Source organism: Mercurialis annua, linkage group LG5, assembly GCF_937616625.2.
Source record: "Mercurialis annua linkage group LG5, ddMerAnnu1.2, whole genome shotgun sequence".
NCBI classification, from domain to species: domain Eukaryota; kingdom Viridiplantae; phylum Streptophyta; class Magnoliopsida; order Malpighiales; family Euphorbiaceae; genus Mercurialis; species Mercurialis annua.
The window spans coordinates 8,138,337-8,154,784 of record NC_065574.1 but is presented as its reverse complement, the minus strand read 5'-3'; the positions used below and the strand labels follow the sequence as shown (position 1 = coordinate 8,154,784).

Below are 16,448 nucleotides of genomic sequence, written 5' to 3'. Positions count from 1 at the left end.
TATTTTTGAAAAAAATATAAAAAAAATATATTTTTATAAAATTTAATGGTTTAATAAATTTAATTCTATCTATTTTTCTTTTTTAGATTTTTTAGATTTTCTTATTTCATTTACTTTTCCAATTAAAATAATTTATAAAATTAAAATGTTAATGAGTATTGAGGTTATTAAGTCATCAAATTTCATATTAATCATTTTTTAAATTATTTTATCTAACTTAGTCACATATTTTTTTTTTAAAAAGTAGTTATACAAATTACCATAAATTATTTGCATATCATCAAACAAAATAAAAGAGATTTTCAATGAAATGACTATATATGTGTGTGTCTACATGTACAAACATAAATATATCTTAAAGCAAGAGTATGCTTTGACCCTGGCTGAGACAGATTATGTTTTAAATATAGACATAAAATATTTTAGAAATATAGATAAATTTATAGTAAATTCAGGATTAAATACAAGTAAAGCCCGAGCTGTCGAAACTCTGACAAAAAAAATTCTGACTCTGTCACTATATATATATGTGATAATTGGAGGGGGAGAGCCTTGTGGGAGGAAATGCACTCACGACTTTAATACTTTGTGTCCAACGCTTGTTGCTTTTAGCTTTTCAAATTATAAATCCTCTTCTAATTTTTTTCAAACAATTAAAAGTATAAAAATCATATTTACCCAAAAAAATAACATGTACAGTTATCTCAAATAATTTAATTACTTCATACTGCAATGCCATTTTTTATACCTATGTAAAATAAAATGTACTAGTATACTTAATTATACAAAATGCAATAATAAAAATATTAGTCATTAATATGCTATTAATAAATCTAGACAATTTATAAGGGATAAATTTAGAAAATAAAGTAAAAACAAATTCTACTTTATTTGTAAAATATATTCCGATTTTGAAACTTTATTTTGTTTCTTTAATTTTAATATTTTTGTCCGTACTCTAAATTTATAGTCGGTATAATTTATGTTTTTGAAACTTGAAACTGTTAGAAATTCTTTTAAAAAAAAGAACGAATACAAACTGCATTTTTAAAAACTATTTGAAATCTTTTATAAATTATTTTAAAAAACATTTTCTTGAAATAAATACAAAATGTGCTTTTAGAAATTGTTCGAAACTGTTTAAAAAAAACGTTGAAATATAATTTGGAGTAAGAAACCAAAGTATAAGAGTAACATAAATAAATTATAAGATGCATGTCTATAATTTTTAAATTACAATTTTGAAATTAAAATTTATAAATATTTTAAAAATTAATTTTAACTAATTCAACTACCGTATTTTTTTGAATTTTTATGTTTGTTTAAATAGCCTATTATCCTAAGACGGATGAAGTAAAATTTAAAATCATGTAAACGTAAGACAAAAGAAAAAGAGAATAATAGGTTGGTTGATTTGATAACTTGATATACATAGTGACTACAGTATATAAGCACGGGAGCACGGATTCACACAAATCATGGTTATCAAGTCCATATTTTAATTAACTAATTAAACTACTTTTCCATAATCATCTCAAAAAGTTTGTTCTCATCAACTAATTAATAACCCCATTTTCTGCTTCATTACTCAATAATATGTGCTTACATCTACCAAGTCATCATGCTTTCTACTCTTTTTAATTATTTTAATAACTTAAATTTAGCACATTCATATTTATATTTTAAATACTAAAGTACAAATATAAAATACACATTTATGATTGATTGTAATATTTATCCATTTTCATTAGAAATAAATTTTTTTTGCAAACAATTGGATTTTGATGATATAATATTAAAACAAACAAAAAAACATGTAAATTAAAAAATATATTTAATTAGGTCCTTACTTAACATTGATTACATTAAAATGTGAAGAGAAAGGGTACAAAAAACACCCTAATTAATGTTTATTTTAAATTTTACTTGACTCTTTTGTGTTTTTCGGATCTCAATTACGATGCTTATATTTCTTCTGTTCATAAGAAAATACAAAATTTAAAGGGAACATCATTTCTATAAGATAATCTGACATGATTGCCACAAGACTCTAACGTTGTGTGTCTTTTAACAAAAAAGTATAGAAATAATCATAATATTTATAATTCTCACTTAGCCACTTAATATTTTTCAAATCTTAATTATGATGTTAATATTTTTTGAATTGAATGTCCATTAAAAAATATTATGTGACGTCAATTTAAAGACTTATGAACAATGTAAAATTCTGATTTGGTAAAAAAAAAGTAATATAAAAATAATAGATGGTAAATTTTTTATACTACTAATTTTTACTAAATCAGAATTTTCAATATAAAATAATTGTTTTATATCCAGAGCAGAAGTGACGTTGCTGTGCAAAAGACCTTATCTACCACTGTGTTTAAGATTACATCTTTATCTAGATGCTCATTCAATACTCTGTTGTCACTCGAGTGTGTTAACATATATGACAGTGACATCAATTTAAAAATTTAGGGGCATATGCAAAATCTCAATTCAATTAAAATTAGTAAAATAAAAGAATAGATAGTGAATTTTTTATACTACTAACTTTTACTAAATCATGATTTTTTTCATATTACTAATATTTAAAAATTAATAATATATATAATACTCGGATAAAACAATATATATATATATATATATATATATATATATATATATATATATATATATATATATAACCTAGATAAAGATTAGTAATATATAAAATAAAAGTACAAAATAATTTTGGGTTAATGTCATAAAAATTCACCAACTTTACATGTTTTCTCATTTTATTAATCACGCAGTTTAAATTTTCTCATTTTCATTTACGTACTACCACTTTTTCTCAAATTCATGCACGGTGCTGAGGTGTCACGGCTCCATTGGTGTAATTTGCTGAGGTGGAGGTCAGTTTACACCAATAAATGAGTGTCACCTCAGCACCGTGCATGAATTTGAGAAGAAGTGGTAGTTCGTGCATGAAAATGAGAAAATTTAAACTACGTGATTAAAATGAGAAAACGTGTAAAGTTTGTGATTTTTTTTGATATTAATCCAATAATTTTTTATACTATTAATTTTTACTAAGTTATGATTTTGCATGGTCATGAGTACGTCAATTGATGCCACATCATATTTGTTAATAGTGACATCTAGTTCGAAAAACATTAAGGTCATAACCGAAATTTAAAAAATATTAAGTGTTTAAGTGAGAATCGGAGTAAACATTAGAGTAACTATACCTTTTTATACTAGTCATTGCCACATTGGAATCTTGTGGCAGAAAAGGAATATCACGTAAGATTACTTAGTGGGAATGGATGTTTCTGTTAACCGTGTGCTTTTTTTGTTACTAGAAAAATTATAAAGGTCATAATTGAAATTCTAAAAACATAAAAGAGTCAAGTGAAATTTGAGGTAAATATTAGGGCCATTTTTGTACACTTTTCCAATTATGAAAATCATTTATAAGAGAGTTACACTATATATTATATGTAGGTTAGAATTTTTTTTATATAAGTTACCCATTAGGCACACATATTGCTTACGTCATATAGAAAGCATGCTTTTGCAAGTGAGTATGTCGAGGATTAGAAAAACAAAAATTAATTAACATGCATCACATACACAAACTATATACTATAAGTTGCAATTAAATAATGTTAAGCTCCATCATCTATTATAGCTAGATTAATTATTAGTTACTCAATCTTTTGTTTTTACGCTAACTTTTGCAGGCTTTATGTTGTACTGTTTGAAAGCAGAAGCTCTCTAGCCAAACCATGCGTGGCTCGAACATAAGAAACCTTAGTGGTTTCTATTATTTATTTTCTTATTCATTTAGTATAATTTATAGTACATATATTTGTTTTTACATTGAACGTTAACCAACGCCTTTTCATGAAAATTCTATACCTTTTAAGGAATTTACCCTTTTTATGAATAAATAAAAACTCTATAGACTTCATTTGGAATATTTAGTTTCCCATTTTTTAACCTTTTTAGTCCCGTTGATCATGCTCATCGAGAAAGGAGCTATTGAGAGCCTAAATTTCTAAATTTCATTCTATTAAGTAAGTGATAATTGATTAGCTAGTACAAAGTATGGAGCTTATAAGAGTTAGTTAGAGTTTGTTAAAACTAGGCCAAGTAATATTATATGTTGAGAGTAATGCCTAAATTTCTATTTGAATTAAAACTATATTTGTAAATATTTGAGATAAGGAATATTTTTGTTGTTGCTGCAAATTAAAAAGGATAATACTATAAATTAGGATTAATAGTACTCCTGGTTTTATAGGGAGAATGTGTTCACCATATATATTAATGGCATATGGCTTTTTTAAAATTACAGATAAATTTTGTAATCTTTTTATAATTTGTGAAAACTTAGTGACCCCTTATGCAATAATAATAGTTAGACATATAGAGTAAATCATCAACTCCAGCACGAATGTATAAACTTATTTTAGTTTACAATTTTAGTTTACGCCACATGTAGAGTTTTACAATTTATTTATTTAATTCATTAATATTAATAAATACATTTACGTCCCATGATAAAACAGTAATAAATACATTTACGTCCTATAATAAAACAGTATATTCTAATATTCTAATATTATAATTCCATAATTCTATATTTTTATTATTATATTTTTATATATGAATTAAAATAAATTAAATAATTAATAAAAAAATAAAAATCTGCATATATTTTAAATTCATAACACTGAATATCAACAAACAACATCATTTCAATAAATAAGACAAAACGATAAATTTTCTACTATAAATAATAATAATATTTTAAATTAAAAAAACAACAACAATGATTTAGTTATTTTTTATATAGTTATACAATAAAGTATATTTATCTTTATTATTTATAAAAAATAGTTGTTGTTTTTATGTTGGACGGATATATAAAAATAATTAAATATAAGTTAAGATTATAAAAGGGATAATTCTCAAAATACATTATTTTTGAAAAATAATTATAACGGTACTCATTTTTTGTAAATATTTCATGGGAAATTATTACCTAGACCTGGTCTATGAATTTTCCATGCACCTACCCAATGAGGTGTTAGGAAATCAAACACAATTTTCTTTCTCTTCTCATTATTTTCTCTTTCTTCTCATTTCTCTAACACCTCATTGGATGGGTCCATGAATTTTTTATAGACCGGGTCTAGGTAAGAACTTCCCATATTTCATGGCCTTTTTATTTTTCAAATTGTCCTTCTAATTTTAAAAGTATCCTTTCTAGTTTTTTGTTGTTGGTGTTTTTACTGCATATTCATAGTGTATTAATAATGTATTTTATGGTATATTCATGGTCAATAAACATAAATTAAAAAAAATATTTTTAAGCCATTTTTGCCAAATTCAGAATAAAACTGATTTGATTTTATTAATTTAAACGTTTTAAATATTTTGTGCCAAGTTCGGGAGATAAAGTAATCATTGGTTCATTATAAAATAGAGTCAATAAGGACTACTTTTTACAGCTCGTCATCACCTCACTATTTACCACCTGTCACTGCCAAGCCTTATTTACTGGAGTCTATTTCACCCCATAACCCACAACATTTTTTCTCGAGAAAGAGACAGAAAGTCAGATTAAAAGTTAAGGAATTTAAATTTTGAAAACGCCACTATACAAATTGGGAAAATATCGGTTTAAGGAGACTATTTTTTGCAAAAAGGTATAAAACAATACTAATATTGTCATCCAAGCTCACACAATGGACCTTAATAATTTTTTAGGCACAAAAACATCAAGATGCCAAATGACTAACACTTCAAAAAATTAAAATTTAGTCCCCTTTGTTGGACAAAGTTATATTACACTGTTAAACTGAAAATTATTTCTCTTCGATAATTATTAAGGTCATTTTTACGCCTCGGTAATAATATTAGAGTCATTTTTTGGCTTTTTGTTGATGTGTATCGAAAATCATTTCTTATAACATCGAGGCGTAAAAACGACCTTCATGTTAAGGATATTATTTTTTATTTTAGAATCAATTAAGAATTTAAATTTTACCTCAATATCAAAATTTGATAATTTTATCTTTAATTTGGATTTGGATCACATGTTTAGCGACCGGATCTAAAAATTATAATACAAATAATCTATTTTTAATATCAAAACCATCCAAACTAAATATCAAAATTTAGGCAGAAGGTACAAAAAAATTCTCGATTTTTTTTTCAAAAGTACAGATCAGCCCTTTTATTTTTTTGGGCACAATTAAGCTTTCGTGTTTTTAAAATTGAACAATTAAACTCTTATTGTTTTAAAATCGAATAAATAAACCTTTTTAGTTTACTTTTAAAACACTTACCCTCTCAAATTTTTGATAGATATTTTAAATATTAAAATTATTTTTGAACTTTTAAAATTATTCTAACCTAAATTATTTTTGAACTCTTATTATTTCAGCCATTAACGAGTGTTTCTAATGATGCTGGATGAAGGGGGTTATTTATTCTATTTGAAAACAAAAAGAATTTAATTATACCCAAAAAAATAAAAGGGCTGATTTGTACTTTTGTGAAAACTACGAGGGATTTTTTGTTATAAAAAAAGATTTAAATTTTACCTCAATTTTAAAATTTGATAATTTTATCTTTAATTTGGATTCAGATCACATGTTTAGCGACCGGATTTTTTTAAAATACAAATAGTCTATTTTTAATATCAAAACCATCCAAACTAAATATTAAAATTTATAATAAATCGATTTATTTAGTTCGCCATACATCCCTTTTAAATATAAAACTCAAAATAAGATTATATAACATAAATTAATAACCTGAAAATATGAGATCTTCAGCTCGAAAAAATACCGGTGTTGTGCCGTAAAAGGGTTGTCGGGACGAACGTAGGCAAGAAGAGCAGCTTAAGCAAAGGTCATACTGAAAGTGTTAGGAGGATGATGAGAAATGAAATAATTGAGAGTCATAAGGATCACTTTTTCGCTTTCAAATCATTAGAGTTATTTTTGATATTGGGTGCAATATTTGGGTCATATTTGCACCTTTTTCCTTAATTTTTTTATTTAAGGAGGGGTGAGGTGACTGACAAGTAACCGGCTGCAGGCAGTTGTCGGGGGAGAGTGAGGATTAACGCCGCACCAGCCTGCTAATGCAGCACGCGGGGTAACCGGTAAATTGGATAACAGGTCACCTTTGCCCATACTATAGTTTGGTCCGGTTGGTACCCCAACAATCACCTCGATTTAACTACTTATCAGTAAGACGAATTTCAATGCAATTATTCTATAATAATACTAATAAATTATGCGAGTATATTACACAAAAAATCCCACATAAAACAAGAGTAAATGGCACCCTTTAAATAGATACTTATACCAAAATCATTAACCACTTTTAACATAAAATCCTAAACCCTAAAACACCTGAAACTCATAGACACTAAATTCAAACAACTTTCAGATTCTTCATCAAACTCACTAACATTAGTCTTCATCTTAGCCAAAACGGGTCTTCCTGTGTGGATGCTCGGGTTCGGTGCCGATCGGTTACGAGCCGATATGAACCGTTTACTAGCACTTCTCTTCCACCAGGGAGTGCTTGATGAGCAATTCTTGCAGCTACAACAGCTTCAAGATGAAACTTCTCCAAATTTCGTATCAGAAGTTGTTAATATTTACTTCCATGAATCAGAGAAGCTTTTGAGAAATCTTAGAACATTACTGTACGTATTTATTTTTAATTTTTTACCATCTCAATCTTTTTTTTTAATCTCATCATTATTGTCACCTTTTCTTTCTCTTCTTTTCACATGCAAAAAAATACACATGCGCAGTGAAAAAGTAGCTTATTTATTTCTATCCTTCTCAAGTTTTGGCAATGGTTTCTTTCATTTTTGCCTTTCCTTTTTTCTTGGGGATATCTTCATTTTCGCACGCCTACAAGCCCACATTTTGACTTTTTGTCCATCACTAATATTCCTATAGTAATCCGTGAGCTTAAATTTAATCTTTAGAGTTAAATTAATTCGAATTTATATGCATTTTTTGACCTCCATCCACATTTTCTTCTCTTTTCTGGTTCAAAATCTGCTAATTTTTACATTTTAGCTTTTCATTTCAATTTTCTTCAATAGTATACAAATTATCTCTAAATTTATATATTCATAAAAAAAAACTCTAAATTTATATAAAAAAAAGTTGTGTTCATAGTATAAAATTTGATGGGAATTTTGATGGGACAGGATGGATAGAGAATGCTCGGACTACAAGAAAATGGGAATCCATTTGAATCAATTTATGGGAAGTAGTTCCAGCATAGGCGCCAAAAGAGTCAGAAATGTCTGTGTTGCATTTCGCGCAGCTTCCGAGCAGAATAATCGTGCAGGGTACATATATAATTTGTTTTTAAAAAAGTATAGGTTATAAATATTTTAAAAAATGAAGTGCTAGAAGCAGAAAATGTAAGAGTCCATAAATGTTGTAATCTCAGGTGTTTGAGAGGATTGGAAGTACTGGAGCATGAGTACTGCTACCTGAAGAATAAGTTGCACGAGCTGTTTCAGGTACCATTCTTGAACTTTTTAGGGTTCTTGAATTTGCTTTCTTGTTTGGTATTTCTGAAACAAAAGTATAACAACTTTAATGTTGACAGGTAGAGCAACAGAGAGTGTTGGGAGGTGGAGTTAGATACCCAATGCACAACTGAACTTAGGGTTCATTTTTGGGTGCAATTTGCTAAAAACCAAGCTATAACATACCTGCAGGAAAGCTATGTCACCAGCAAGAATTGGAGGAATAAAAAAGCTGCTGTTTGTTGTTGTCTTTAATGTAGAGTTATTTTTTTCTTTTTTTACTTTAAAAATTTGTCTTTTTGTTTGTTAAATTTTGTCTGGTTTTCAGTTCTAATGAGAAAATGGATGTGTTCTTCTAGCAGTTGAATCTGATACTATTAATTCTTTTTATTTTGTATGTTTACTTGACATGTTTTAGTAATATCCAGCAAGATCAGCTTTTAGGGCTTTATCGAAAGTACATGTTTCTCTCTTTATTGATATAAACTGAATTAACCAATCTATTTAAGTTAAATTTGGTTAAAAGTTTTGGTTAAGATGGTTAGTTCGGTCAGATTATTTAATATAACATTTGGTTTGATCGATTACGGTTAAAAACTTTACAAATTTGATAAATCAAATATTTTTGTTAGTATTTATATTTTTATCGGTTAAACTGAATTATCCAACTAATTAGATCGGTATAATTTGATATTTTAATTTTTCTTTTTTAGTGTATCTTGATTTAATTTAATTCAGCCAAACCAACATGTTCCAAATATGCAGCAGAAAGTCTAGCCAGTGGCTAGGGTGAGCATTTGGTTGGTTCGGTCAAAACCAAACCGACACGTCCTTAACCGAATTGACCGTTCGACCAAATAGTATAAACAGAATCAACCGGATAAGATGAAAAAAAATCAAAACCGAACCGATCGAACGGATCGACCAAACTTACTATTTTGAATCGACCCAAACCAAGATATAGATTCGGTTCAGTTATTATTTTTGTTTGTTTCGGTTCGATTTTAATTTTTGAAAATCCGAACCTAAAACCAAAAGTAGTAATAAAGTAATTATTTGTTAAAAATGTCACTTGTTGAAAATTGAATATGATATATGGAATTCAAAAATTGATAATAAAAGAGTATAATTTGATCTAATCTGTTTTTTTATGTGTTTAATGTGTAATTATCTTATGTTAGTGTTTTTTTTTTTTTTAGAAAACGGTTGTGTGTGTGAGCATGACAAAAGGTAATACCTCAAATTGGAATTCTGAGTGAAAAATCAAGTGATTGTTGTTAATTTTAATAGAACCTGAAAACGATTGAGTTTTTAAACAAACTACGGATAAAATTTAAAAATAAAAGATGGTTAGTGTAATTGTTAATGTAATTGATACTGAAATTGAAATTAATTTTTTTTAATAATTGAGGATGGGAGAGCGCTTGTGGGAGAAATCGAAACCACGACCTAGCAGTTTACTGCTTAGCGTTTATACCATTCGAGTTATAAAAAAATTGAAATAACACGAATTACAGTAGATATGAGTTATTAGAACTATGAAATTTGCATTTTTCTTCTCTTTCTTTGAATTATTGAGTTTTTGATTTGATTTGTTGATATTATGATTGTTGTATCTTTTTCTTTTTAAACTTTCTCTTTAAAAAACCGTTTCTTTTTAAATTTTCACGTTCTATAACTTGCACATTTTTTACCTTTAAAAATTGTCCTCTAGTAACATGCTAATATTTGAGATTTTGGTTGGAAAGCTTACGTACTTGAAATTTAAGATCTTTTTAATTCTTTTGAATTTTGAGTTTTGAATTATTTTAATTTAGGTATAAAAGTATACAACAAAATTTACACCACATACCATAAAAAGCTAAAATGTTTACAACATTAATATTTCATTTTTTTTACAAACAATACTATTTTTCAAAAATATTCATAAAAACACTATCTATTATTAGAAATATTGGTGGGAGTAATTAATTATTAATTGATGAGAATATGATAACCCCACATACTTATGAGAGTGTTTAGATTCAACCATGACCTAATAACTAGAACTGGATTCTTAATTTGCCGGTTGTCTGTTTGGATGTTCATTCCCATCGGCCTGGTCTGGTGTTGCCGCTACTTGTTAAATCAAAAAGTTTCAGTTTCAGGAGGAGTCAATTTCAAGTGACACCCGGATATCCAGTCCCGGTTGCACTTGAGGGGAAATGTTAAAGATAATCACACATTGTTTAGCAGAACAAATATAAATGAATTTATAAGTGTAAAAGTTCAACCACCTATTAACTAGTTCTAGTTATTAGGTCATGGTTGAACATAAACACTCTCATAAGCATTTGGGTGGATTGTCACATTCTCACCAATTAATAATTAATTACTCACACCAATATTTCTAATATCTATTCTTCTTCGTTCCTTAGTTTCTTCAAATCCTAATTTTTTTTCTTTCTCCACCACTTGTTGCCGCTCTTTTTCATGTGTTTGCTGTCCTGCCGCTCATCAGCTCATCCATGCCACCGCCGCTCGTCAGCTTCTCCATGCCGCCGCCGCCCACTACTCCTCCACAACGCTGCCGCCACTCGCCATTTTTTCCAATGCCGTTCGCCGGCCTCCACAACGCCATTGCTTGTCAGATATGAAATATGATATTCTCATATTTAGATTTTTTTAAAAAATGTATACAATTCGTATATATATATATATAAATTATATACAATAAAATTATATACTCCCTCCATTCTGAAATAGTTGTCGCTTTAGGGAGATTTTTTTGTTCCATAATACTTGTCACTTTAGAATACCAAGAAAGCATTTATTGCTATTTTTCCACATATATCCCTCATCAATTCATTGAAAGAATATAAAGATACAAATAAACAGTCATACTAATTAATGTTAACAAGTTTCAAGAAAGGCTAATTTAGTAAAGATACTTATAATTTTAGACATATTTATTGATTTTTTAATTTGTGTGAAAATGGCTAAAGCGACAACTATTTCAGAATGGAGGGAGTATATATTATCTGATTTCTATGCGAATGTATTGAATGTATACGAAATTTGTACCTAATATATATAAAATTGTATTTTGTATAAAAAAGATAGTATTATTTGTAAAGAGAATTTTGAGATAGCACTTTTATAAACATTTTCTATTTTTCAGGTAAAAACTCTAAGTATAAACAGTTAGTTTAATATTTTATTTTATGTTATTTTGGTTGCAATTTTAATTAATTTTTTAATGGAGTATAATTTTAATATTTAAATAAAAAACTTTATTTTGTAATGAATTTTGTTTTTACTATAGAAATACTTAAATTTAATTCTTTTCTAAAAAAATATGCCATTGTCGTTCAAAACTGCATCTTTGCCGCTTTCCCTGTCATGAAGAAGTTGCAAAGGCCAAAATAATTGGTCATTCTCATGCGCAAACAGAAACCAGGCCTTATGAAAATGACGTCGTTTTAAGATGTATGCACACAAATTATTTGGCCCAAAAATAACGTTCGCATACAATACCCTCATCAGAGCCCATGCTTCCACTTCTCCTTCCCTCGCCTTTTCCCTCTTCACCAACATGCACCGGACCGGCGTCTCACCTGATCACTTCACTTTCCCCTTTGTACTCAAAGCATATTCTCGCCTCCAAACGGGTCATCAAACCTTACATACGCTTATTCTAAAGCTGGGTTTCCATTCTAATATCTATGTCAACAACTCTTTGATTCATTCTTACGGCTCTTCTTCGCTACTCTCTCTTGCCTGCAAACTGTTCGACGAAATGCCTCACAGAGACTTGGTTTCATGGTCTTCTATGATTTCTTGTTTGAACAGCAATGGATTTTCGCTGCAAGCTTTAGCTTTGTTCCAACAGATGCAAATTGATGGGAATGTGAAACCTGATGAGGTTACTATGCTTAGCGTTGTCTCCTCTGTTTCGAACTTGGGAGATTTAGAATTGGGTAAATGGGTTGGCGGGTATGTTAGTAGAAGTGATAGTTTGGAGCTTACTACATCGCTGGGTACTGCTTTGATTGATATGTATTCTAAATGTGGTTGTGTTGATGATTCTATTAAAGTGTTTGATAAAATGCCTGACAGAAATGTGTTGACTTGGACTGCTTTGATTAATGGGCTCGCAGTACATGGAAGAGGTAAGGAGGCACTCCGGCTATATTATGAGATGAAAAGGTATAATCTGCAGCCTGATCATATTACCTTTACTGGTGTTTTAGTTGCTTGTAGTTATGCGGGTCTTGTCGACGATGGCCGGGAAATTTTTAACACCATTAAGAATGAATACCGTATTGAACCTACGGTTGAGCATTATGGGTGTATGGTTGATCTTTTAGGCCGTGCAGGCAATGTTTTCGAGGCTTTCGAATTTGTAGAAAGCATGCCTTGTAAACCAAATGCAGTTATTTGGAGGACTCTGCTTGGTGCTTGTGTAAACCATAACCATCTTGTATTGGCAGAGAAAATAAAGGAGAAGATCAATGAGCTAGACCCTTATCATGATGGTGACTATGTGCTTCTATCGAATGCTTACGGTGAAGTTGGTAGATATAATGAGAAGGCTGAGATTAGAAAATCGATGCGAGAGAAGAGGATTAGCAAGGAACCAGGCTATAGTTTGCTTGATCGCTCAGGAATTTCGCGAGTTTGTATCGCGAGATAGTTCACGATGCAAATTCGGTAATTGGATCTGTCTTAGTGCAATCTTGTTCTTCTTGATTAGCAGATGTAAATGAAAGTGATTGCAATTTGAAAGAATGATAGTTTTATGATCATTTTATTACTTTGCTCCCTTGTTTCAGTTGAATCAAGCTATTGGGTCAATTGAAGCTATTGCCAAGGCATCGAAAGAGTATATCCCGGAGAATACTGATCTTTCTGCTGATAAGGCAGAACTATTACCAGGTTTTATAGAGATCCAAAATTTTGACTAAGAAATCATATGCTTTTGGTGCTTGTCAAGTGCCCAGCAGCTATGAATATCAAATTGTTGCATTGTTTGAAATTTATCATGTGATGTAATGTTTTGTAGACAAATTTATTGAATTTTAATTGCGAAAAATTGTACTGTCCATTCCACGTTGGAATAAAACTGTCAACTATTGTTCTTGTACGGATCCATTTTCAAACAAGTCAATGCATGCTCCTCTCCCCACTACTGCTAAATTACAGTCTTCTTAACTGTAATTCAGGATGAGATTTGTGTGGAATTATAATTTCTGCAAAAAAGTGGCGTATATATATATATATTAATGTATACTTGTCTCAGTTTGCAAACTCTCGTAATTTTGTTTGTTAATTTTATATTTGATTTTCCAGATTCGCTAAGCAAAGACTACGCCACTGAATAGCGTTTCTTCTTCCTCTGAATGTGGACTGGTTTGTTCCTTCTTTCCTCATTTTTTTTATCTCCGATTATAATTGCAGTTAATTTCGTTTGTTACTGTTGAATAGTTTACTGTATGATTAGTTAGAATTTTTGTCGAACCCTTTAAGACACAGAAGATTTTAGGAAGCTCTTTTTTTTAATATCATTAATTTTTTCGATTTAATTGCACAGTTAAACTGTAAAATGGTTACCAATTTTGTCGTTGGGAAATTTTAAGCATGAGATATTTGATCATTTGCCTGAAAGAAAAATATGAATGTTAATTATTTGTTTAATCTCATCTCAAATAAAAAAGCAAATGTCTTCAATGGTTGTAGCCATTTTTTGTTTAAAACTTTAAATATTATGTTCGGAGATGTTCTTTTCGATTCAAAGAGGTGTCAAAACTCGATGCAATCAAGTTTCTTCATTTGGATGTAGACATATTTTGTTTAAAACTTATAATATCATGTTTGGAGAAGTTCTGATTTTGATGCATTCAAATTTCTTCATTTGGATGTATTATGAAATATTGGTTCTTCATCAATATAATTTGTAAAAGGAGTGGGATTCTGGTGGATATACCTGTTTGTAGTATTTTCATACGACAAGTCGCATTTGTGTTTGAGTGAGAGGTTCATAATTAGCATTTTAAGTTTTTAAGTTTTAACTATTAGTTTATTGTATTTATGATACTTTTGGAATGAGTAACTGATATATTCATTTTGGTCCACTTGCTATAAATTATAATGCAGGGACTATGTTGGGATTCACAGTTCAAGATTCGGACACTTTTTGTTTAAGCCAGAGCTTTGACAGGCCATTATAGATTCTGGATTTGAACATCCATCAGAAGGCAAGTTCTTTATCCATGTCTTTCATCTATAATTAGTTTTAACTTCAACATCAGTATGATAGTCATGATAATGTATTGTTTTGTTACTTGGAACAAATTTTGTTTGTTAGTTGTTATACATTAGCATGCTTTATGGTTGCCTACTTCAGCAAGGTCTACTGCTGTTGCATTTGTATGCAAACAACAACAGTAACAACAACAAAGGACTGAGTTATTGGAGCCGTGCTCTGCCGCGAAGTTCAAGAAATAATCTTCTTTTGTTTCCAGAAGAATGTTCATGTGAAATGATGATCACTTTCTATGCAATTTATGTAGTTTGAATGTTTAGGTTTTGATTTCTAACTTGACAAATCCTGTAAACGTAGCAATTGTTGTGTTACTTGTGTATTATTTTATGATAGTTAGAGTTTGTTAAGCAATTGAGCTATTTGTTAGATTAGAAGGAATAGCCATTTTTGTTTCGGCACTGCATGAAGTTGAATATCTATATGTTTTGTAGGTATTGTTTTCTTTTTCTTATGATGGCAATATTCATCAAATTTTAAACTCATCAAGAACTTTGTAATAATAATCATCAAATTAATTTTATCATTGGTTAAATGAAACTAAACATGATTTTAAATTTTTTAAAACATTAATATACGTTTTGCAGACCATGGCAGGATTTTTTCTGTCCCTCTGAGCATTAGGAACTTAAAAGACAGCTGGGTTTGGTCCCTTGACATCAAGAATAAATTTTCTGTCAAGTGTATATTCGTTGCTTGCAAGGTGAGGTTGATGGAGGTTCTCTGAGCCAGCACTCGGCATGTTGGAACTAAATCTTGAATTTGAGCGTCCACTCCATGTCCGGAACTTCTTATGGAGGTTATGTTCTGGTTTCCTTCCCAGCCCGGCGGCTCGGGCAACTAAACATGTGTTCATTAACTCTGTATGTCAGGTGTGCAATGGGTGGGTAGAAACAGCTGTTCATTTGGTTTGTGATTGTGAGTTTGCCGTTAATTGCTGCAAAGCAGCAAACCTGGATGTTGATTCTGCAGGCAACTCTGACGTATTTGATTGGTGCTGCAAATCGCTGAGGAGATCGAAGCTTAGAGGATTGCGAGCTGATAGCTATGGTCTGTTGGGGACTCTGGCAGAACCGAAATAGCATTGTTTGGCAGCACAAGAACAGCTTAGTACCGGGCAAGCAAGTCAGCAGCTGTTAGCTTGGAATTCTGCTAGGGGTCAGGAGATAGGAGAGATTGAATTGCAGGTGAACAAGCATGATGGTGCAGTGGTGTGGTGTTGCCCAAAAGCTGGTTGGTCGAAAGTTGATGTCAATGTTGCGATGTTCGAGGAAGATGGTCGGATTGTGGTTGGTTTTGTGGTCCGGAATGATGAAGGCGTGGTGTTGCAAGCTATGAATCTTTTGGGGTTGTTCTCTGCTGGAGATGCGGAAGCCTTTGGTGTTTGAGAAGCCCTAAGCTGGCTGAAGGGTTGAGATAAATTAGTAGTCGAATCAGATGCTCTGGATGTTATTTTGCATATTAAAAATGTGGGAGTGGTTGAAGGTGACGTTTGATGATTGCATTATGTTAGCGAAACAATTCTCTAATTTATCTTTTGTCTTTGTAAGTCGATCTGCAAATCATGTCCCACTATCC

At 30.0% G+C, this 16,448-nt stretch overlaps 2 protein-coding genes across 3 annotated transcripts; both read left to right on the top strand.

Annotated features, from left to right (window-relative positions):
- The first annotated feature begins 7,161 nt into the window (after window positions 1–7,161).
- On the top strand, window positions 7,162–8,939 carry LOC126682709 (pseudo histidine-containing phosphotransfer protein 6). The gene is made up of 4 exons (XM_050378456.2): window positions 7,162–7,720; window positions 8,240–8,383; window positions 8,488–8,560; window positions 8,650–8,939. Exons 1-4 carry the CDS (start codon window positions 7,521–7,523, stop codon window positions 8,701–8,703), a joined length of 471 nt encoding a protein of 156 aa, XP_050234413.1. The 5' UTR covers window positions 7,162–7,520; the 3' UTR covers window positions 8,704–8,939.
- A 2,981-nt stretch (window positions 8,940–11,920) lies between these two features.
- On the top strand, window positions 11,921–15,224 carry LOC126679760 (pentatricopeptide repeat-containing protein At4g21065-like). Of its 2 annotated transcripts, XR_007640977.2 has the most exons (4): window positions 11,921–13,261; window positions 13,384–13,486; window positions 13,901–13,960; window positions 14,705–15,224. XR_007640977.2 is itself a non-coding variant. In XM_050374736.2 (2 exons), exon 1 carries the CDS (start codon window positions 12,036–12,038, stop codon window positions 13,242–13,244), a length of 1,209 nt encoding a protein of 402 aa, XP_050230693.1. In that variant the 5' UTR covers window positions 11,921–12,035; the 3' UTR covers window positions 13,245–13,261; window positions 13,384–13,694. The 2 variants fall into 2 exon arrangements, 1 of the variants encoding a protein (XP_050230693.1); XM_050374736.2 differs by lacking the exons at window positions 13,901–13,960; window positions 14,705–15,224 and having other exon boundaries at window positions 13,384–13,694.
- The last annotated feature ends 1,224 nt before the right edge of the window (window positions 15,225–16,448 follow it).

Excerpts from the sequence above, each read along its gene's own strand:
- LOC126682709 (XM_050378456.2), top strand. The coding sequence starts at position 7,521 with ATGCTCGGGTTCGGTGCCGATCGGTTACGAGCCGATATGAACCGTTTA. Across the intron at positions 8,384-8,487 it reads GAGCAGAATAATCGTGCAGG|GTGTTTGAGAGGATTGGAAG; the intron begins GTACATATATAA and ends TTGTAATCTCAG. Across the intron at positions 8,561-8,649 it reads AGTTGCACGAGCTGTTTCAG|GTAGAGCAACAGAGAGTGTT; the intron begins GTACCATTCTTG and ends TAATGTTGACAG.
- LOC126679760 (XM_050374736.2), top strand. The coding sequence starts at position 12,036 with ATGTATGCACACAAATTATTTGGCCCAAAAATAACGTTCGCATACAAT.